This window comes from Leopardus geoffroyi, chromosome A2 (assembly GCF_018350155.1).
Source record: "Leopardus geoffroyi isolate Oge1 chromosome A2, O.geoffroyi_Oge1_pat1.0, whole genome shotgun sequence".
Classification (NCBI taxonomy): Eukaryota; Metazoa; Chordata; class Mammalia; order Carnivora; family Felidae; genus Leopardus; species Leopardus geoffroyi.
The window spans coordinates 153008860-153026601 of NC_059331.1; the positions used below are offsets into that span (position 1 = coordinate 153008860).

The 17742-nt window shown below is 40.7% G+C and overlaps 1 protein-coding gene across 13 annotated transcripts in view; it reads right to left on the reverse strand.

The window, feature by feature from the left end:
* The window catches only part of DGKI (diacylglycerol kinase iota), a 444802-nt gene that overhangs the window by 122003 nt on the left and 305057 nt on the right, over positions 1-17742 (reverse strand). For all 13 annotated transcript variants that reach the window (XM_045495795.1, XM_045495789.1, XM_045495788.1 and 10 more), the window contains one exon: positions 3808-3908. In XM_045495795.1, the coding sequence (XP_045351751.1) occupies positions 3808-3908 (101 nt within the window). The remainder of the gene's footprint in view (positions 1-3807; positions 3909-17742) is intronic.

A 17742-nucleotide genomic window follows, 5' to 3' on the forward strand; every position in this document is an offset into this window, starting at 1 on the left:
TGAACTACGTGGTCAAGGTTGCAACCGTAATTCCAACACAGATATTTCTGACCCTTCCACTAAATCGGTAAACCAAAGACAAGGGAATTTCATAAAAACAATTGTCTAAGCTACGATCCTAATATCATTAATGTAAGCCAGAGAATAATATACTGAGATATTATATATTTATTATATATACGCATGAACATCCATATAATTTCCATTACATTGAAAAAAATGTAAAGGGGTTACGAACACTATACCTGATATACAGCAAATGTTAGTCCTCTCCTACCTTAATAGGCTACACCTATTTTCAATAAATTCCAACCTTGTTTTTGCTTCTGATTTAGGGCCTGGACTAGTATGAATTATCAGGGCAATTCAAAAGGGCAGAGAAGCTAATGCCAGAAGTCAAGTTTAGCCAGTTTACATGAGATAAGAGTTAAATCTCGGCCAGTATCAAGTTATTCTAGATAAAAAAAAAAAAAAAAAAAATGTATGTCACATCAGTGAAACTCCTTTGGAGTTAGAAATATAAAAGATTTTCAAAAACTCATCATCCTTTTCCTAGACTATATGATTACATGCTTTATTAAGGACTCATTTAATAGATTTGATTCAGATCATGGGAGTAAGTGTCAGCTATCTTTATGGATTTCATTAAGAATTTTTTTCTAACATGACCACTTTACGTTCTACCTTTTAAGCTGAATAGACTTTCCTCTTGGACATCATAGCCACTATCTTGATGGTTAATAATTCATAAATCCAGTAATGAGATTCTAATTACTTTTACATAAGTCTGAAATTTACCAGCAAGAGCCAAGGAAGGGACTGGCCTAGACTAACCCTCTTTGTGCATTATTTTAGGGGGAATGGCCCCCAGGCGAGTTGGAGCTAAATGGAAGGGGGATGGCAAATCTTTGAAATAATGTAGTCATCTTTCTCTATGCTAAAATAAGCAAGGTAATTAAAAGAGCTGCCATCTGTAATGACCAAGGAAACCTGCCTTACGGACGGAAGTGGGGCTTTGTTAGACAACAAACATTGGAGTTGTAATCTAATATAAAAAACAATCCAGACACATGAGCAAGATCTATTAAACAGTGATGGCAAACAGCCACATGCTGCCTGGATGAATCACTCAGTGTTATCATCAAGAAAGAGAACTAATTTTTTAAACCTGGTAATGCAGTACTGCCTTAGTTTTAGGCTTTGTATGTTGACAATAAATAAGCGGCCTAAGAGGAGTCGCTCCCTTTGGGATGCAGGTCAGAGTACTGTCCTCAAATCCCTTTTATATATGTTTTCTATATATTTTATTTAATTAATGCTTCTGAAATAACAGATCTATTTTGGCATTGTGTATCACCTATGGACTTGAACTGGTTTTTGTCTTTATGCTCAATGTGAGCTCTGCCAGCCTTCCACTGAATCTGTAGTTGGTTACGAGTTGGAATCAGGCAAGAGAGTGAGGGTAGGAATCAAATATTTAACCCCAAAGGACAAACTTCCCTGAGCAACCACATTTTAGATGCATCATAACTACATATTCAATGTGGGATGCCTGAGTTGGCCATCTTTACTTCTAATTAATATATTGTTTCCTTCAAACTCAAATATTTAGAATTAGGTAACTCTCTGATTCCTTCTTGGAATGTTTTTGTGTCCTTCTGGGACCCAAAGACACCTGAATTTATTGGATTTATACTTATACCAAGTTACCTCCCCAGTTTGAGATAAGAAGTTTCCTCACAGAGAAGTTTTATCACATAAGATATGATGAGTAAAGCACTTGCCAAGAAATGTCATCTTCTTGTAAAAACTCAAATCACAATTACCTCTGGCAATGGTGGACAGATAATGCTACAGAAAAGATAGAACAGATAATTGAAATCCACAGATAAGCCTCAAATCTCATTTCAGCCCCAAATCTCAAATGTTTCCCTACTCCCAACTGACTTTCTTCAGAGTTGATGGCAAACTGAAAAACATTACTGACTTGAGATCCATTATTATGTTTAATTTTTCAAAAATTATAAGCTATGTGTCTACAAGCGTGAAACGAGAAAGAACATAAAACACTCCTCTTTGCCATTAGCAGCCTCCAAAAGTCAGTTTAACTTACACTGTGAGCTACACCTCCCAAGGCAAACATACATGCCCATCATGTTACAAGTTACATTAGATTTGTGCTGGTCTGTTATTTATAATCTCATTTATACTGGAAAATATAACCTGCCATTTAGAGAAGGCAGAAATGCAAAAGTTCAGGGAATTGCTCCTTCTCCACTTCAAACGTTCCTATCATGGAGCATCTGGTGGCTCAGTCGGTCAGTTAAACGTCCGACTTCGGCGTAGGTCGTGATCTCACAGTTAGTGAGGCCGAGCCCTATGTCGCGCTCTCTGCTGTCAGCACAGAGTCTGCTTCAGATCCTCTGTCTCCCTCTCTCTGCCCCTCCCTCCCTTACTCTATCTCAAAAATAAACAAACATTTAAAAAAAAAAAACTTTCCCATCCAAGGAAATGAAAGTGAGGGACAGAGGTTGGGGGCAAGGCTGAGGAGAAGCTAGAAGGTACTGATGTTTAATGAAAAGAACCAGAAGGGTTAAGGAAGCTAAAGTGGTGGAGAGAATTGAGAAAGGAGAAATTTCACACAGAATTCTCTGGGAGGCTCAGTGATTGGATGGACTACCAGGAAAATGGATCCTCACTCAATGCCACTTCCAGATTGGAACGTCCCTGCACCCACCCCTTAAACTGACCCTAGATTTCAAGATTTCCATTCACTAAACCCCACTCCAGGATCCCAGGTTCAGAAATCAGAGCCTGGAAGACATTATCCCAGGAATGTGTCCCTACTCTATTCCTGCCAATGTTAGCTATTTGTGTCTTCTACAACTCTAGGTAGGTCCGTGCTTAGAGCTAGTATGGGGTGTTAGTTCATAAACCTCTGGTTCCGTATCAAACTCCTTCCTTTCTGTTAGCATCCCCGCCTGTGCCCTTGGTCACTGGACCTGATCGTCTCTGAATTTACTGTACTTGACTGCCATCCTCCACAATTAGGGGGGAGCCTAGAACACCACTATCTAACATACCTGTGGTCTTAACATCTTCCGGCCTACGTTACCTGGTTAGCTCATGTATCACAATACAGACAGGGATCTAAAATAGTGACTGGAATATAGAAAGTGCTCAATAAATACTAAATGATAGACAAGATGAACTAAAATTAGTTATCCATTTAAAGAAGCATATGGAAAATATGAACATTGAGAAACATTCATATGTTGAGTCAGTTTAAGATTTCAGGATTTCACCATCCATCAATCACTTTATCCTGGCATTGGGTATTCTGTGGGCCTTTTACATTATGCAATCACATAATAGCTAGAAGTGTTAGACATGTCTTTATAGATAACGATGTCACATCTGCATAAAGAATGAGGATAATATTTGGTAATATTGGCTCCAGGGAAAGACTCATGCTGTCCCAAGAGTTTTCTACATGTTACCATACCACATGACATTCACCAGCCTTCTGCTTTCTCATTTTAGGTAAACTTGAGACTAAAGTGGTTAATACACCAGGAGATCCTAACTTGGCATCTTCCACATAATAATTTTATTCTGCTGCTTTCCTTTCTCCAGTTCCATTTCCTTCAGCCATAAATCACCACTCGGCATTCACGCATTACTACACTTTCCATCATTTCTCTAACCATTGTTTTCAGACACAAGATGAATCTATCCAAACCAAGGAGGATCGAGAAGCTGAGGACAGGCTGATCACATGAAATCAACGAAGCACTTCCAACTTACAAGCTTCCCGAAGTTTCTCTTTGTCATAGTGGAATCCTTCATAGTCTTGTAAACTGATTTTGTTCACCCGGATCCTCAGGCGGTCTGGGACAGATTGGGGACTGCAAAACAAGAACCGAGTAGTCAGACATAAATGAGAGGGTAGAATTGAGAGCCACATGCACCTGGAAGGACTAAAGGCAAAACATCTCTTCATGCTTGGAAGAAAAAGTTCTCATTCACACCAGACAACAGCCATTATCTGGAGAATACATCTACAGAAACCTCAAGTTTCTGGAATTTAGGTAAGAATGTGGAAATAATCAGAAAAGGCTTCTGGAAGCTCCTCCAATCCTATCTGCTTTTAACGTGTTAAAAAGTCTAGTAAGATCATGCGTTTAGTTCCATGATAAGTTAGACACAGCTAATCTGAAATAGTGAGAAGCGGTATAGGCATATAAAAAACTGCTGTAGACAGGTATGTCCGTACCAGCCTCTTATGACAGTTTGACCCTCAGAAGAAACAAATAAACAAAAACTATAAAAAGCAGACCAAGAATTGAGAAAACACAGGGCTGAGCTCAAAATGGCTCCAACAGTCTAACGGCACCTCTCAGTCAAAGTTTATGACAATAAATGCTGTCGGTGGTGGGGATTCTGAGTGCCGCAAAATGAAGGAAAAAAATGAAAATATGTCTAAGGTACTTTCTTTAGAAAGGGAATGAGGTTGTAATTCATTTTAACAGAATTCGCGACACATGTTAAACGAAAGGGGGTAGTGCCAAGCTTTCTGAAGCATCCTGTTCCCCCATAGAATTTCTTTACCTGGATTCCATGCACTAAGTAATATTTTCAGGTTAGTTTAACCACTGGCATTACTTGAGCGAAACAATGTAATTTTTGCCAGCACTCCTACGGATCAAAACATTTCTTCAATGGATTAATAGAGCACAATCTCCACTCGTCCTTCACTGTTTCCCTATACGTAGATTTCATTGGTTCAGATAATTTTAGCAAATAAAGGATTGCTTCCCCTCTCTTGTATTATGGGATAAAAGTCACCATTGACCCAAGGCGGAAGAAGAGCATTACTCTTCATTTCAGTAAAGAAGGGAAGGAATGGAAAAGGGAAAGAAGGGGAAAAAGAGAAGAAAAAGAGGGAAGGAAGAAGAAAGAGACAGATGGAAGGAGGGAGGAGGGAGTGGTTAAATATTGTCTGGATACTGAGACCCCCCACCCCACCTCTCACACACACATGTATGGAATTTCACTGCAACTCTGGAAGAAGGAGGGGGAAATAATTCAATCTCATTCTATTGTCTAATGCTTCATCGTAGGGCAAAGTATAGTAGTAACTCCCTCCAGGTAGATTCCCACTCTAATACCTTAAAACAACATATATATCCAGCTATGGACACATATGTGCATACTCATACATAGTCCTCTTCCTCCCCCCTCCCACACAAAGATATTTAGATAGACGTGCATAAATTCTAAAGAGAGATGGTGGACAAACAAAAATGTCTGAGGTTCACTGGGCTAAAAACTAAGCCAATATGAAATGACAAGATTGATATTTGCGAGGGAAAGTTTTGAGAAGACACATCAATACATCGGTCCGTTCAAAGTGTGTCTGTTGGGTGTCCACTTTGTAACGGGCATTGCGCTGGACACGGAATCGGCTTTGATAAATAAAACTGACATAAGCAGTGATGGGAGATATGATTTGAAGGCATATTTGCAAGCTAGAACATACCTTAAATATCATGCATACCATGTCATCTTTAATAGAGAGGAAAGCTGAGGTGCAGAAAGGTAAAGTGATTTTATGGTCACAGAGCAACTAAGTGGCAGAGCTGGGAGCAGAGTCTTGGACTCTTCACTCATAGGTTTCATGCTTGTTCTATTATACGGGGCCAACAATCCCATGGGTTTGATGGCAAAACCACAGAGCCTGAATTAACAAAGTCGAATGATCTCTATGTGGTGTCCAGACTCTTATCAATAAGCAGTGAGTGGAGGGATAGCTCGGTAAACTCTGGTGCACTGAAACAAGAGAACACTGGGCAAACAGTACAAATGAGTGTGCAGATCCGCCTTTGTTTGGAGGGAAGTTCGACTATAACATTGTGAAGTGAAAAAAAAAGTTAGAGAAAATTATGTCTGGAATAATCTCCTTCATGTAAACTGTGGAACCTCGGCATCTGTAAAGGTACACAAGTGTCTGGAGAAAATGTTCAGTAAGCTATCCCAAGCAGTTACCTCTACACGATGGGATTTAGGGATTATTTCACACTGAGAATCATCCTTTTTAGGAAAATATTTTAAAAGTATGTCAATATGTAAATAAATGGTAACTCAGAGCCAGAGTAAAAATAAGAGTTACAGCAAAGGGTGTTAAATAGATAGGAAAGGATAGGAAAGAACTTAAGCAATTGACTGAGTGACCATACAGTGTATCAAATGCTTATCCCCAAATTAAGAGGGGCCCGATCTTTTTATTTTCAAGTTCCCCCAGTGACCTGCCAAGACTGTACTTAGCAAACATCTCCCCACAAGTACATCAGGTAAGAGGGAAGCTGGAAGCACAGAATGTAGTGGCCCACCATACCCTCCGGGGGGAGGTGGGGGAGGATGCAGGTTGAAAGACGTCTACTTCCATACATTTCAAGGTTACAGTAGGTCTAATGACAGTGAAGTCTAGTCTTCTCCAATGGGCTGGAGATGTCAGGACTAAGACCTGGCTCCAGCAGTAGCTGTAGCGTGGACAATGGGGTTGAAGGAATGACTAGAGACCAGTCGCTATACGGCCTTGTCCCAGGGGCTCCCCACTAGCTAACCAGTGTTTACCCCCTTTCTCACAGTCCACCAGGGCCCGCCCCCTGTCCATAGGCTTCCACCTCCCAGCTTTGTGTCGGCGCCCACCCATTCCAGCCACACACTGCTGCCTCCTGAGCCACGGCCTCCACCGACCTTCCTTACGGGTGGCCCACCATGCACGTGCAACATGAACTGTCATTTGAATGGAACTTTCCAGAATCCAAATGAATTCACATATTATCTCACTTCATCTCCAGAGTGATCAGCCAGGCAGAAGAAAACTCACCGCTTATCACTCTCCCCCATCCCACCTTCTTACACACCCCCTCTCTCTTGCGGGCCGCTCCCGTCTGTTCCTGAGGACTTACAATGCATCCCATGTTCCCACCAGCAGCAGCTTGCTTAAACCCACTCTTCTGACTAGGGGACCTGGGGCTTGGCTTGCTATCAAGTGTTGAGGCCCACCAGCAAATTTTAGAGCAACCACGGGGTCCATGATGGAAATCTGCTTGGAGTAATTTTGGATCCTGGCGTGAAGGGTAGGCAGCTCAGCCAAGTCTAAGAGCTCAGACTCTGAGTCAGATTGCCCGGATGGGAGGTAAAGCTCCTCCAATTATTGGTTAATCAGGTAACCTTGTGCTCCAGCTCCCCAGTAGGTAAGGCGGAGATGACGAGAGGATCCACCTCACAGACCTACTACAAGGATTAAATGGGTCAATACGGGTAACGTGCTGAGAAAAAAGTCTGGCACGTTGAAAGTGCTCAGGATACCAGCTATCACCGGCATAATTATTATTCTGAAAACCCTACATAAGGTTCTGCTAATAAACAATAGAATCAGCTGCTGCCGGGTCATGGAAGAAGGTCAGGGCATATGCAGGAGCCTCCCTAGGCACCTGTGCAAGCTGCTGGGGAAACTGTCTAGCCTCAGTAATGTCATCATTCTCCTGGATCTCCTCCCACAGGTATTTTACAGGCCAACCAATAACATGAAAACAGACAACGAGAACAGGGGAAAGAGAAAATACACAGATGTTAAATGAAAGCCAAGTAATTCAATTGTGTCCCTTTATGTCAAAATATATTAATGTCCCATTAATGGCTGAGTGGAGGTGGACGATGACAAAGCTGTTCCTTAGAGTCTGGGGAATAGCAGTGCCATTAGTTTTCTAAAATCCAATTTTTCCAAGAAAATTAGTGGAGCAGAGAAGAGATAAACGTCCTGGTTAAACTGAATTTGCCTGCACGCCAACATCTACCACAAACTCTTCTTATGCAGAATTCGGCTCTGTATGGGGGGTTCTAAACCAGACTTCCAAGGAGTCACTGAAGGTTCCTAAAAGGGACTCAGCAATATTTGAATTCTCTCCGCAACCCAGACAGTGGCCTCAACCTATCATCTTCTCACAAATTTCCTGTGCAACGTCAAGATTGAGTTTTTTGTGCACGTCAGAAGTGCATGGCTCTGAATGTAACTCCCAAAAGTCTCCTAGACAACTCCCTCAAGAACTACAACGAAAGCAATAAATTCACTCACTTGGGCTCCAGACCACACCTTCTCATATTCACATTGCACACACCTGTTACACTGAGATGCTGGGGGCTGGGGGGAGTTGGAAGTGCGATTGAGACAACTCCCAGAATGCTCACTGCTATTCAACTTACACCCAGTTCTCATTCCTCTCTCTTCAACCTTCACGCTTTCAGTTTCTTTACTACACGTTTCTTTTAGTCTGATAACAGACTCCCCTCATTCCAATCTTCTCACATGGATACCGTTTATGGACAAAGAGAATGAGTTGGGTGCTTTTGTTCCCCAGGGTCACTTCCAGACCAGCAACACCACATAACCAGACCAGACCAGCAACACCACTCATTGGTAACATGGATAATATGGGAATCATATCCTTTAATATTAAGACACTATAGCCAGTGTGCAAAGCAAGATGTAAACTCAGAAATATCTCAGTTCCAATGAACTCTGTCAATTAATACATGTTTGACATTGAGAACTGTGAAGTTACCTTGGCCAAACCATTTTCTGATCTGAAAATGGAACTGATAATACGAATACAGTGAACAGTGAATGAGAAAATACATGTAAGGCAGTTAGCACATCCCTAGTAAAGAATAAGTGTTGAATATAATGTTGTTGTATTTTTTAATACTCTGAGGCTTCAACTTCTACAAGCCTTTTTTTTTTTTTAATTTAATCCTAGATAGGGGTGCCTGGGTAGCTCAGTCGGTTAAGAATCCGACTTTGGCTCAGGTCATGATCTCGTGATTTGTGAGTTTGAGCCCCATGTCGGGCTCTGTGCTGACAGCTCAGAGCCTGGAGCCTGCTTCAGATTCTATGTCTCCCTCTCTCTCTGCCCCTGCCCCGCTCATGCTCTGTGTGTCTCTCTCTCAAAAATAAATAAATATTTAAAAAGCTTTTTAATTTAATCCTAGATAATATCATAGCAGAAGCCACAGTCACAGATCTAAGTAGGGGTCAGCAGATACCAAACCTTAGCAGAATGACAGTTTGATAACACAAGGCGAGGACACAAAAATTCAGAGTTATATAGCCATATATAGTCTGTTGGATGAGAATCCAAGTAGGGGCTGTGAATGTTTCAAGATATCTTAAAGATACTAAGAATATGGGGGCACCTGTCTGGCTCAGTCAGAAGACTGTACCACTCTTGATCTCAGGGTTCTAAGTTCAAGCCCCACACTGTGTAGAAATTACTTAAAAATAAAATCTTTAGAGGTGCGTGGGTGGCTCAGTCAGTTAAGCGTCCAACTACGGCTCAGGTCATGATCTCAGGGCTCGTGACTTGGAGCCCCGTGTCGGACTCTGTGCTGACAGCTCAAAGCCTGGAGCCTGCTTTGGATTCTGTGTCTCCCTCTCTCTCTGCCACTGCCCCGCTCATGCTCTGTCTCTCTCAAAAATAAACATTAAAAAAAAATTTAATACAATAAAATCTTTAAAAAATTATACTGAGAATATAAATCCTCATTGAGACCCTTAAAGTTATATAATTACTCTACATTTTGTACTTTGTAAATGTCCAATTTTCATTAACATTCTTCAATGGTTCAGTGTAAGACCTGCCCCTTAAAACATTCATTATGGGGTTGCCTGGGCGGTTTAGTCAGGTAAGTGTCTGACTCTTGATTTGGCTCAGGTCATGATCTCATGGTTCAGGAGTCAAGCCCCATGTTGGGCTCTGCGCTGACAGTGTGGAGCCTGTTTGGGATTCTCTCTCTCCCTCTCCCTCCCTGCACCCCCCAACAATACTCCCTGCTCTTTCTCTCTCTCAAAATAAATAAACTTAAAAAAACACTCATTATGTAGACTCACTCATTTTTATGATGAACTGTAATTTAGCCAGGAATTCACTACTCCTATACAGTTAGTTGTCCTTTGTAAGGCAGAAAACATCACATCTTTGTCTGCCTTTCTCCTTCCAAGTCTGATTTAATACTGATACATTGCTTTCATTTCTTTCAAACGTGAGATTCTACCCAATCATAACCTAAGATGTAATAAAGTATATTTCTTTTTAAAAAAAATTTTTTTAATGCTTATTTATTTTTGAGAGAGAGAGAGAAAGAGAGCAGGGAAGGGGCAGAGGGAGAGGGAGACACAGATTCCAAAGCAGGCTCCAGGCTCCGAGCTGTCAGCCCAGAGCCTGATGTGGGGCTCGAACTCACAAAGAGTGAGACCACGATCTGAGCCGAAGTCAGACACCCAATGAACTGGGCCACCCAGGTGCCCCAATAAAGTCTATTTCTAACTAATCTTTAATAGGACTCACTTGAACTGGCCTGTGTTTTATGAATGGACTTTGGTGTGAATTCATGGCACAAAAGACTAGTCATCGTTGTTACAACTCCAGTACCTAAAAGAGTCTGCCCCATGTTGTTTATAATAAATGTTTAAAACAAATGAATGAATGAAACGCAAGAGAGCTGAATTCCCCTGGGACTACACATGGCCTTGCAGCTTAGCACAGTGTGACAAGAGAGCATCTCTGAGCCACCCCATGGCGGTTTTTCTCTTTGTGAGTCCTAAGGCAAACCCTGATCGGGCTGTCCATTTCTGTCCTTTTTCCATCCAGCTCTCTGAGATCTGGAGGTAATCCATGCTGGATTACGTTCCTTGGCATCTTATCTCTAGGGGGATCAGCACAAATAGAGAGAAAAGAACATACAAATAGTAGATGTCCCTGCCAAAAAAGTCTGTAAACCATTTCAGGACTGCCTGTTCTTCAATTAAATAACAGTGAATGAGAAACATCTACCGCACCCATTCTCTCATCAGATAACAACTGGGCCTTCTTTAGAAATAATTATACTCAATAGTTTCCTTCAGTGGCTTCCTAGAAATTGCTGCAATTTACCCTGGGACATTCTCAAGCTGCCACTGACAACAGCCTATCCAAAAACACATTCAAGTGGGACTCTTTGCAGGGAGCAGTAAAATCAAATTGAATCAAGGCTTCTGAACAGAGATTTAAAATGGATTTTGGAGAACTGCTGGGTTCAAAGAGAACTCTAATAATTCAGTTGTCTTCTGCCTGGAGTAGAGAACAAGGCCTCAGAAATGTGAAAAAAAATTGTAAAGGAGTTTTTGAATTTGGGACCAAGGATAAACCAACATGACATCAGCAGCAATCACAAGCTGCCACTGCCCAACATGTTTTTCTAGAGACAGTACTTGCTTTTCCCCTTCCAAAATAGACAGTACTTGTAAAGGTTGTTAATTCTTTTTCAATAGAAGTTGAATAAGTTCTTGACTTAAGGCATCCCTTTGTGAGGTGGTTGATATGTCAGAGTTACAAATTATTTGAGACACCTCCACACCTCCAACAAGATCATGGGATTAAAGCATTATAGAGTTGGAAGAAAACTTAGAGGTTCACTAGTTCACTATCTGCTACTCCCTCTGACTGTTATTACGCTATGATTGCATCTTTAAATGGCCGCTCTGTCTCTGCTTGACCCTCATCAGGCGTGGAAGGTGCAGGACAGAAGTGCCCTATTCCTTGTTCAGACGACTCTAAGCATTTGTAAATTCTACCTAAGGAATCTCTCTCTGTCTCCATAGTTTATGGGCTTTTCTTCTACTATTTGGGTCAGAATTGGGTTTTAAGTCGCTGAGATAATCAGCCACAGACACTCATGGCAAAAGAATGCACCCGTGAAGCACCAGAGACAGACACATATCAAAGAAACCGTTGGCTGACTTCATGGCTAACAGATTAAAAAATGGTTATTTTAAGGACCAAATATGAGAGAGCTTTTACGCCATTGGTTGAAACCAAAAATTTTTAAGTTCTCTTGAGCTCTTCAAATGCACATTGAAGTGCACATTTTCATGCTTTCTATTGAGATAAATTGTTATGCTTTTGAAATTATAATAAATGAACATGCAGCAGAGTGAAATTAGCATGTGGTTATTCTAGACAGTCTCTTCTGCTGGGTGTCAGGTTCCCGGCATGCAGAAGAGAAGCAAAGACAAAGAACTGGGAGTGGTTTCACTTGGTGGCACTGCAAAGCAGCCCCACAAACATGTCAGCTTCATTACTGCTTTAAAGCAAACGAGGGGCCCCTGGGGTCTCAGGCAGTTAAGCATCCAACTGCGGCTCGGGTCACAAGCTTGCGGTTCGTGCGTTTGAGCCCCGCGCCGGGCTCTGCACTGACAGAAGAACCAATGAAAGAGCTAAGTCTGCCCCTACTGCAAATGTGGCCATACTAACTTTTCCTTCTGCAAGTGAGCTGGAGAGATCTCTTGACTATCCAGGTAAAAAATATGGGGAAAGCCCAAATAAACAGAAAACAATAAAAAGCAAAGAGAATAATAATAACAAGCTTGGGTGATTATACTTTTCATCATGAATTAATGACTTCGAATTAAGGCAAAATGAATCGATTAACAGATATTAAGAAGTCCCCACCTCTGTGTCTCCCTTTCTCTCTGCCCCTCCCCTGCTGATGCTCTCTCTCTCTCTCTCAAAAATAAATAAACATTTAAAAAAGGAAAAGAAACAGGCCAATTGCCTCCATCTATATTTCAAATTCTCCTAACCATCCATTTCCTTTTCTGATAGTGAATGTCACAGCTGTTACTGACTCAGTCACCAACTCCGAGACTTTTAGGTGGAACCGCCCCATATATACATGACAACTTCTAGGCACCAGAGTCACAGATTTATTTTTTAAGTCATAGACCCTCCAACTTTCCTCTACAGAAGATCATGCTGTCTTTCCCCCTTCTCCTTTCTCTTTATTCCAGCTCACACTTCTCAGTCCTCACTCCAATCCCCCTTCAGCAGCATTCCACACTCTGGTTAACTCCCTGCTCCTTTTCTCTGGATTTCAGTTCAGAATACTTCTGATTTCCCAACTAAATTTCCATCTGCTCCTTCTTTCTCTGCCCTGCAATTCCTTCTCCTCTGAATGGTGTTCAAATACGTATGCCTCTCTCCACCCTCCAGTAAAACCCCGACAGACCAAGCTATTAGCACCTTGCTCCTAGACCCATTGCTGCAGACAAAGCACTCGGTGTGAAATGTAAATGCGATCATGACGTGGTGACTTTGCTCCCCCATTAAATCATGAGCTCTCTGAGCACAGGAGGCCCAGCTAGACCTATCTTTGTTGAGCTGCTGCTTCCCATATGGACTTACTAATTTTGAAATGAGAAAAACTATTTTTCATGACAACTAACTACATTCTTCATTCCACCTAATCTCTCTCTCTCTCCCTCTCTCTCTCTTTTTTTTAATGTTTATTTTTGAGACAGAGACAGAGCAAGAGAGCAAGGCAGCTGGGGAGGGGTAGAGAGAAAGAAAGACAGAAGATCTGAAATGGGCTCTGTGCTGACAACAGAGAGCCTGATGTGGGGCTCCATATCACAAACTCATACACTGTGAGATCATGACCTGAGCCGAAGATGGACACTCAACCGACTGAGCCACCCAGGTGCCCCTTTATCCCACCTAATCGTGTGTGCTATGTAATTCCACCATTGGCTAGGATGGGAACCAGTAAACAGAATTTGGTTCAAGGGAAAAATCTATTCCATTACTAAACCAACAAACAAAAAATAATCTCAATGCTCATGCCACCCTCACAGCTGCGGTTGATTCTCTGGCTTACCTCTGGTTAATACAAGTGGAGAGAAATTTCTACTTGTAATTAGATACCACCTACAGAGTTAAATCTCCCGAGAGTCTCCTGCCCTAATATTTGCTCAGTTGGCAACTAGAGAGGACGTTCTTTCAGAAAACTTTATAGGAGTTTCAGACCTGAAGTTCCCACTTATATTCTTATTTATACCCTTTTATGTTTAAAGGAGTTGGGACAAATTATCACAGGGAAAGGTAAAGGAAGCAAATGCCCCAGGAAATACAGACGGACTGAAATTAGAGGTAGAGGGGACATGCATTTTTGTAGAATTCTGAATATTCAAATTGCTAAATAAAGAAGAGTTAAGAACAGCTGGAAAGGGAACAAGAACTCAAGGCCAGTCTTTCATCACAGTGGGCGAGAATCATTTCCACTCCATGAGAGAAGTCCATTTAATGGAGGTTTCCTGGCTATTAAAAAGGACTAAAGATTCTATCATAAAATACTAACATAGGCTGCTTGTAGTAGCATAGCCGGAAGTGGCTTGCAGAAGACTTTCGCTGCTGTGATTGTCCAGGAGTCCATTAATTACTATCTCCAATGGAGTAAGGAACCACTGGGCCTGAACCAACGAGATATAACAGGATAATGTTACTCTCAAGCCACCTAAATGGCTTCACATCTCATGTGCTCAGAAAGGGAGAGATTTTTTTACTTCAGGTTTCAATTTCTATGTATCAAACAAAAGGAAAAATCTTACATTTATTTGTTATTTAACTGCTAAAATGCCTTGGGTTTGCAATCACAAGCTAGGATATCCTGTTCATATTTGCAACTGATAAACTGACTTTCTTGGTTGGAAAGGGGTGTGGAGCAAGGACTGGGATTTGTATAGTTTAAAAAAGTGTTATTTTAGAAGCACCTAGATGGCTCAGTCGGTTAAGCATCCGACTTCGGCTCAGGTCATGATCTCAAGGTTCGTGGGTTTGAGCCCCGCGTCTGGCTGTGTGCTGACAGCTCAGAGCCTGGAGTCTGCTTCAGATTCTGTATCTCCCTCTCTCTCTGCTTCTCCCCAGCGCTCTCTTTCTCTCTGTCTCTCAAAAATAAAATAAACATTTAAAAAAAGTGTCATTTCACAAAAGAAATGTGTGGCCCTTCACATATACCATGAAGGACTAAATTAGGCTGCAACTACTAATATATTTACTCATCTTCTAGTAACCCTACGCACTTTGATGAATCAAGTGGTGGTGTTTGAGTGAGGGTACCATGAAAACAGTATTTTTATTAAAAAAAACCTAGATTACATGTATATTTTAAAATTTTTAAACACTTATGAACCTACAGGAAAAAAATTAAAATTGGTAATTTTTTAAGAAAAAATAACCGGGGCGTCTGGGTGGCTTAGTCCATTGAGCATCAGACTTCGGCTCAGGTCATGATCTCATGGTCTGTGAGTTCGAGCCCCACGTCGGGCTTTGTGCTGACAGCTCAGAGCCTGGAGCCTGCTTTGGATTCTGTGTCTCCCTCTCTGTCTGCCCCTCCCCCACTCATGCTCTGTCTGTCTCTCTCTCTCTCTGTCAAAAATAAACATTTTTTAAAAATTAAAAAAAAAAGAAAAAAGAACCAACAAAGCAGAATCCAAAAATGCATAAGGCAATAATGGTGTGAAAATAAACATGGCCATCTTATTAAAATGGGGAAACGTAACCCCGCTTTATTTGAGAAAAGACTGAATGCATGAATTACCAGCTGTGTTCCTACTGAAAAGCTTGTGTGCAAATTATGTGGAGGTAACTCTGCATCCCCAGGGAACAGGCTCAGTAAGAAAGAGAGTCTGTGTTGGGTTTAGATCAAGAAAATAAAAAAGTTAAGTATTGGCCTAACAATAAATGGCATTACATAAGAAACATTTCCTTAAATGGCTTTAGCTCTCTACAGAAAACAGTTTAAAAAGGACACACGTACTTTCTTAAAATGTGGGTATTTAAGAAAATTCACAAAGCTATGTTTCATATTGGTCATTGTTAGTTTACCATGTTACGTTTCAACTCCTTTTTCCCTTTTGGTTCACGATGGCTCGCCAAGGTCTGGAATATTTCAGTAGTGCTCCACGTCCCTCTGGAGAGGGAAAGGACACCACGTCTGTCCTAGTCATCCACTTACAGCTGGGGGGAAAGCTGAGTCCCCTGCTCACAGATGTGCTCCTGTCACCTCCTGTTTCCTTGTCAGAGATCCAAGAACAAATCAGAGTCCCCTAAATCCAACTCCCCTTTCCAACTCAGTAAATTGAGCCAATTAGGCAGAAACTGTCATCACCATTCTCTAAACCCTAATCCACTGAACAGAGGAATTTTTTTTTTTAATTTTTAAATCATTCATCTTATTGGTGTCAAAATGGACAGAACAAAGACACCTTGCCCAAATAGGACTCATATAGTTCTATCACTGCAACTGCTAATAATTTTACAAAAATAACTTTGTAAAATTTGATAGTAAACTTGAGAAGAAGAGGTCCCATAAGATAAACTTTTAGTCCGAGACTAATAACAGTGTTTGGATGATGAAGAACAAACACAAAACAATTAGTTAAAATAAAGCTAAAAAGAAAAAAAAAATGACAGAAGTAAAAGAATGGTTTCTGCTGAGAACTTCATGACAGAATATGAAAATAATTTGGGGTGCTTTTGCCTGGGCCCACTGTCTACTCTCTTCTCTCTTTCACTTACCATATTACAGATCAAGCCTCTACCAAAGGCAGTATTTTAACATTTCATAAGCCAAGAGCCTCTCATCAGGAAAACATGTTAATTGTTTTACTTTGCCTGAGCAACAAAATATCATCGGGCCAAAAGATTTATGTCCCAATTAGAGAACATAAATCAGCTCTCGTGAGAGCAGGAGAGTCTAAACGATGAAGAAAAAGAAACTAATTACGGTTCTCTCTGTTATGAAGCTGAAAACTTTGGCCTTTTTGTTCCATTTATAATTCTTCTAGCACCGCTCCCATTTTAGTCAAATATCTTAGGTACAACTTTGAAACGTGCTGAACTCATTTTTAGAATTTCATTTTCTGACACAAAATGTGATGAGGGCTAGGGATCAACCGAGTGCAGCAGCAACATGGAATTTTTCTTTCTCCCTTTAACAATGTATTCCCTTTCCATTTCCTGTTAGTGTTTCAGGGTGTCATGACAGACCAGGAAAGTCAATCACACTGGTATAATTACCTTAAAATTCTCCAAATGAAATGTGCATTGCAGCTTATTGCTACCTGAGCACAACAATCCAAAAGAAACACCCTGTTGGCACGCTCAAAACAAACGTCTAGATTTCTTTGTTATTGATATGTTCTTCCCACTCCATGGTGGAATATATATCAGCTGTTATTGTAATACTGGAGGGAAAGGTTTCTCTTTCTTTCTGAAAGCAGTAAATCTATTAAAAACTCTGCAGATTGCAGTTTATCTACTATCTATCTATCTATCTGGATAGATAGATATACATGTATGTATATCTACAGTAAATATATATACATATATGTGTATATATGTATATATATATATATATATGCACCACTTTCCGGAAGTAATTGGGGTTTTTTTCCTACATTTGTAAGTAAATCTTTTCCTCACAAAGACTAGCAAAATGACTCCCCTCTCTTTCCATTTGTAGTCTGTATTTCTATAGTTGCTTCTATTCCAATAATGTTTTAGAAATTCATAGACGAACAAAAATTTAAAGGTCATATTGTTTGACCACCTTATTTTACAGAAATTGAATTTGGGTCCAGAGAGGTCAACAACAAATTTGTTGTACCCATATAGCTAATACCAACAATTTGCTATAAATAAAAGAGCAATGTTCTGCAGCCCTTCTATCATTTAATAAAAAAGATTTTAAAGAACTAAACCATCAATACAAGTCAGATACACAAAGTTCAATCTTTATACAGCTGGTGATAGGAAAAGAAAACTAAAATGTAGTCAAATTTATCTAGCATGATGCTCTTAT